Genomic DNA, 6,317 nt, shown 5'->3' with positions numbered 1-6,317 from the left:
TATTATTGTTATTTATAATTTATACAAATAACCTCCCTGTGGTTCGACCCCGGTCTTGCCGGGTTATTTATTACTTCAACACTCCTGCACTTGGGAGAAGACAACAATCTTTTCGTCGTGTCAGTGTGCCATTTGACGAGTTAACTTAGCTAGGTAATCTTTTTCATCATTATATGTCTTAGTAAAGCCAACCACATACTCAACAATAGAACTAAGATCCGAAGAAAACTTAAAGGAACCAAATCCATAAGGGAAGAGAGAAAAATCAAAGTAGAGCAAAGAGTAAAAGAAAGGGAGAAAAAGCATAGTAGAGAATAAAAGGAGAGATGTAGAAAAAGAAGGGAGGCGGTTGATAGCTGAATGTTACTTTAGGGTTATAAAACATTCTATTTATAGTTTTTTTTTTGTTTAAGTACTGACTGTTTGAATTGGTTCAGTTCAGTTTGGTTTTATTGGTTTTATACTTTAGAAAATAAAACCAAATCAAATTTTTTTTGTGATTTTTTAATTAATTAAATTTGTTTTCTTTTTAATTTTTTTTTTTATTTTCTCAGTTTATCGGTTTTTTTCTCATTTCTAATTATGGTAATTTACTGGTTGTTTTCTTCACTCCTATTCTCTCCTTTCACTTCTCTCTTCGTTCAAGAAAACATCTCTCCAGTGAGAAAAAGCTTTTCAATTCCCTCTCATCATACATTTTTCTCATTTGAATCCCTTCTGTTTTGTAGCATCCAAGAGAAAGAAAATAGAAGATCGATGAAGATCCATTTGTGATTTCGACAACAAAGCTTCGCTTACTGGTTCTTCCTCATCTCTAATCTGATTAATGAATCCCAATTACATGCAACATTAGCCTTTTTGGCTTCTTTTTGTTGTCATCATTTTGATTTCTTCTCTTGGTATTCAAATCTGGTTTCAAAATGGTTTTGTCAGTGATGGATTGCTTGGGAGTGAAATTTATGTAGATGGACTTGTAAACTTTGGATCTTTTTCCATGTTATTTCTTCGTCGGGTCGCTGATAAATTATGAAAAATATACACAAGGGTTAAAAAAGTTATGGTTTTTCTTTGTTTTGTTTCTCCGTTTGGTTGATGAGAAAATGGAGGAATAATAGCAAAATCGACCATATTTTTACTAAAAAAGATAGTTGTTTTTTTTAAAATATATATTAATGATTTTTTTATTTTAAAAAAATTATTTTTAATATTAACACATTAAAATAATTTAAAATATTAAAAACATATTAATTTTAAGATAATAAAAAAATTTAAATTAAAAAAAATACTTTTAAGACAAAAACAAACAAACCTAAATCAACAATTTACCTATTTTCTTTTTGTATAATAAAAATATATAATATATGTAATGTATTACAACATGATATTCTTCCTTTTGAGTTTTTGACCGATGAACTCTATCCCTGTATTTTTTTTATGATAAAACTTTATAAATATTAATAATTTTATTGTATTTTAAAATTATTTAAATTTTACATAATTTTTTACTTAAATTAGAAAGTGTTTGAATTATTTGTGAAAAAAAATATTTATAATTTTATGATATATTTTAATAATTTAAGATTATATTGTATGTTTTATATGGTGTAGAAAATATATTTTTGATAGTCTTAAACAAACCCATTAGTATTTTTTTTTATAAGAAAAACATTATTATACTATAGCGATAAATAATAAACTGAGTCTATAAATACATGTATTTATTTATCATTTTAATTGTTTTGTTATATATAAAAATATTATACCCTTAAAATAGATAGATTTTGGAAACAGTTGTTAAAAAAGCACAGACCAACCCTATTATGACCTTCTCTTTCACCTGTTTATTGAAGGGGGGCAAAAACCATCCTCCGTCAATCCATGGCCAAAACTAAACCACAACTCTCCGCCACCCACCTCCTACTCCTCCTCCTTCTCCTTCTCACTACCACCGTAACAACAACCGCGTTCTCCTTCTCCCGTACATACTCTCAGTACAAAAGCCTTTTCTCTCTCTCCCATTCTCTCCTCACCCGCGTCTCCAACCTCCGCGCTTCCCGCGGTGACATCTCAGGTTCAAATCGGGCCAAGCTAATTGCGCAGAAGCTCGAGCGAGGGTTGGGTCTCGGGTTCTGGGGATTGTCTTGGTCTGTTGGTTGGGATTACGCTATAAACTACGCCTGGAGTGATTTTGATTATAGGGAATTGTACGGTGCTGTTTCGGAGATGAATGAGTTGCTGAGATTTCTGGGTGAGTTGACGCGGTCGGGATCGGAAATTGAGCGAGCCACTTGGGTTGCCGGGAATTACAAAAATGTCCTTAGAGTTGCTCAGTCGGTGTTACGACGGCTTGTCAAAGTGTTTCATCAATCGGTAATAAATAGTAACATTTGTAACGTTATCTCAAGCATTTTATACTGCTATGTTTTTATTTGTTTGATTTTTTTTTTTATAATTTTTTTACTTGTTTATGGTGCTAAATGCTATTTTATTTCGTTTCTTTTGGGTGGTACGGGGGCAGGGTCCATTAAAGGAGGTGGTGGAGACTGTACAGAGAGAGGTAGTGGAGGGTGATTTGTTAAGGGACTGTCTTGAATTGGGGAGCAATGACTTGAAAGGTTTGGTTCAAATTGTTAAAGATTTGTCATCACAGTTTTATTCTTCTTCTTCTACTACTACATCCCAGGATTATTACAATAGCGATCTATGATATATGTAACAAGGTCATTAAAATAATCTGAAACAAATTCAGCCCGATGCAATGCAATGATTGGATTAAAATTTATTCTTATTACTGTAAAACTAAACATTAAAAAAAAAAATAATAAGCCCAAAAATTAATTTAAATATACTTGAATAATAAAGATTATTGTGGCATAAGAAATCCTTGCAAAAAGAATTGTTTTCTAATTGATATTTTTAGAAAGTAAACAATCCTTTATAAAAACTTTACATGTAATTAAATGTTTCCAGTGTAAGAATCCATAAATCATATAGAACATAGTTTTTTTTCTTTTTCTTTTCTTGTTTGCTATTAGATTTTAAATCTAAATTTAATTTCTTATCTAGATAATTTACTCCTACCAAATAAAAATGAAAAACTTGAAATATTTAGTATTTAGTCTAATCAGAATCGTAACAAAATTTTACTATAGTTTTAGATATGGTAAAACTATATGGTTCAAATAATACACGAAAATCTAGTTTGACATTTGATAGATTTACTTATTAACTCAAATATTCAAATCACTTCAATCAATTTCTCTTGATTCTTTTGAAATTTTAATTAATATTTCTAATGAATTATTTGGTGATATTCATTTATTCGCATTAAAATTTTTAAAAGAATCATTTTCATTGAGAAATTGAGATAAGAAAAACAATGAGAGCTTCCCAAGTTGTTATGATCTCATCAAGTCAAAGCAAATTAGAAATATAAAATAATGTATTTTAAAATTTTGAACAAAGTTGTAACAAATATATCATGTATCCTAAGGATAGAATCTTAAGTTATGATCTCATTAAGTCAAACCAAACTAGAAATATAAAATAGTATATTTTAAAATTTTAAACAAAATTGTACAAAAAATATCATGTATTCCAAAGATAGAATCCCTATTTTCTATGAAAAAAATAGAAAATGATAACCGAAAGAAAGTTAAATGAAAAAAAAAGGAGAAAGAATTTTGAAAAAAAAAAAACTTATACAAATCATTATAAAAAAGTGTTATATATCCAAAACTAATTATATTTTGCTTGTTTCTTAACTAAGTGACATAAAGAGCCATAAATATATTATAGAGGTAAAGAATAAACTAAAAAACAAATTAAAAACATATATTATAGAGGTAAAGAATAAACTAAAAAACAAATTAAAAACATATATTATAGAGGTAAAGAATAAACTAAAAAACAAATTAAAAACATATATTATAGAGGTAAAGAATAAACTAAAAGAAAAAAATTAAAAACAGAGTGAATCAGTACAAGGGCATTATATATTCTGAAATGATTAAGTTATTCAAACTTAAATCTCAACCAAGGTTTTGATATGTAATTGTAATGGATAACTATAACCTTTCTTTACAATATCAACATTTTTCCATATATTTTTATATACAAACCCAGGCAATCAATTATAGTATGCTTATGGTATAAAAACAAGATGAGTTTCATATTTGTTTTACTAAAGGAAGAAATTTCTTTCAAATTGATTCATTTTCCTTGGCATTATTTATAATCTTAATCAATTAATTACCTAAAAAATATTTAATTCATTAACAATAAAAAATATATGAATTGAAATTCTCAATTATAAATATACCTTGTTTTAGGAAAAAAATAAAAAATTAAATTCTATTAGTAAATGATCAAAATAATAATTCAATTTTAGTGACTATTTTGTTGTACTATGTATGACATTGTTATTATGGCGTTGAGTGAAAACGATGTTTGGTAAATGATTATTATATTATGTTTATAAGTGATTAAAACTACTAAATATATTTGATTAAATTATATTATAAGTTTCTTTAAATATAAATTGAACAATAAGTAATATAATATATATGATAATAATACTAAGGATTTTAATTTGGTCCCTCTTCTTTTGTTTCTTATTGTTTTTCTTGGTTCTTTTATCAAAGTTTTTATAATTTTCAATTTTATTCTTGAAATCAAGTTCATAGTTTTTATTTTTTCAATAATAATAATAATAGTGATAGTTGTAATAATAATGATGATGATGATGCTAATAAAAAATAATAATAGTAATGCTAGTTATTATTACACCCGGACATCGTTACGGCTTTAAAAATTTTATTTTCATGAAAAGAATGGATTTCTAGCATCCTATTATTTGATAAGGAATGGTCTTGTTTAAGGAGTCGTTACCTAGTGCTATGATCATTAGGAACCCTGACTAGTCAGTAGAGATTCTATGATACGAGATTGGCCACGCAAAAAGGAAGATACTATCACCCCTTAAACGTCATTCCTGAGGTAGGCTGCATTGCTGATTTTGTCATAAATTGCTAACATTTTGTTGGTTTATACTATGATGGTTTGCGTGTAATATTCTTGACTCTGGTACTAGTAAATATTCAATTACAAATACTTCTAACGTAGACATTGGTAAATATTACATAACTATAAAAACAAAATAAATTTAAATCGGTATTTTTTTATTCCTAACTCTAACGTTAGTAAATGTTGTCGCACAAATTAATTACCCTAGCTTAAAACACAACACACAAGATAGTATAGAGCAAGCAAGGGGTCGATCCCACGAGAAAGATTTTGTTCAGATTTCTTATGCCATACGTTATGCAATTTAGGGGGTTTTGATTTGTGATGATCTAAAATATAGAAGAAATTGAAATAGCAAACAAAATCAATTAAAATAAAAATTTATCAAGAAAACAAACCTTGGTCAAAAGCACACATCCACCAACGAGAATTAGAACCGATCCTTAAAACAAAACTATAATTTATATTTTGAATTTTTATCTTTTCTTAATGTTGGTTAATTAACATATCCGCTGTATAATTAACCCTAACCAATAAACAATCACAATGTCCGCATTAATGATTTAGTTCAATGGCAGCCCTAAGAACTAGATATTTGAGTGTTCTTTCTAAGTTTAATAATGTAGTTTCACCACAATTATCAAGCTTAGTTGCTTCACAAGTTCATACATCACAACTCTGGTTTTGATATCAAATTTAGCAATAAATTGTTCACAATAATAACTTAGAGTTCCGCTCTAGCAATTATCAACAACAATCATAGAAAATATTCATAGGAAAACAACCATACTTATTCATAATATAAACTGAAAATAAAAGGAAGAATAAATCTCACGGTTCTTGAAATCCGAAGGTTTGTTGTGTCCTTGCAACCAAGAAGAGAGCTTAGTCTTGCATAACTATTGAACAACTATTCCTAAAGAATAAAGAGAGCATGATTTTTAGGTTTGTAGAGGAGAGAATTTGTGTTTCTTAACTTCTAGCTGCTACCTCTTTTCTCGCCCCTCTCTCTTTCTTTTTATATGCTAAGAAATCCTAGTTTCTATTTTACAAAGTAGTCCTCCCTTAAGTTGACAGTTTACATTTAAATACTTCAATAACTATTTTCCCTAAAAAGAAGAAATATTCTTGCATAAAAACTTCAAACTCTGACTTAGAGGAGCTAAATTGCTGATATAAAAACTTGGATGACGGTTTAGAAGCTTCGAAACGTAATTTGGACTCATTTCTTCACGAAACCTGATTGCTGGCAGAATTCAGTTGTCATCTTTGAAAAATCATATCGCCCTCAT

General features: G+C 28.2%; 1 protein-coding gene across 1 annotated transcript; it reads left to right on the top strand.

The window, feature by feature from the left end:
• The first annotated feature begins 1,770 nt into the window (after window positions 1-1,770).
• On the top strand, window positions 1,771-2,845 carry LOC105117331 (adenine phosphoribosyltransferase). The gene is made up of 2 exons (XM_011014951.1): window positions 1,771-2,370; window positions 2,519-2,845. Exons 1-2 carry the CDS (start codon window positions 1,879-1,881, stop codon window positions 2,705-2,707), a joined length of 681 nt encoding a protein of 226 aa, XP_011013253.1. The 5' UTR covers window positions 1,771-1,878; the 3' UTR covers window positions 2,708-2,845.
• Window positions 2,846-6,317: the final 3,472 nt, after the last annotated feature.

Source organism: Populus euphratica, unplaced genomic scaffold (assembly GCF_000495115.2).
Source record: "Populus euphratica unplaced genomic scaffold, PopEup_1.0 scaffold1308.1, whole genome shotgun sequence".
NCBI classification, from domain to species: domain Eukaryota; kingdom Viridiplantae; phylum Streptophyta; class Magnoliopsida; order Malpighiales; family Salicaceae; genus Populus; species Populus euphratica.
Note: the sequence above shows the minus strand (reverse complement) of the source record. Positions and strands in the feature narration are given on the sequence as shown.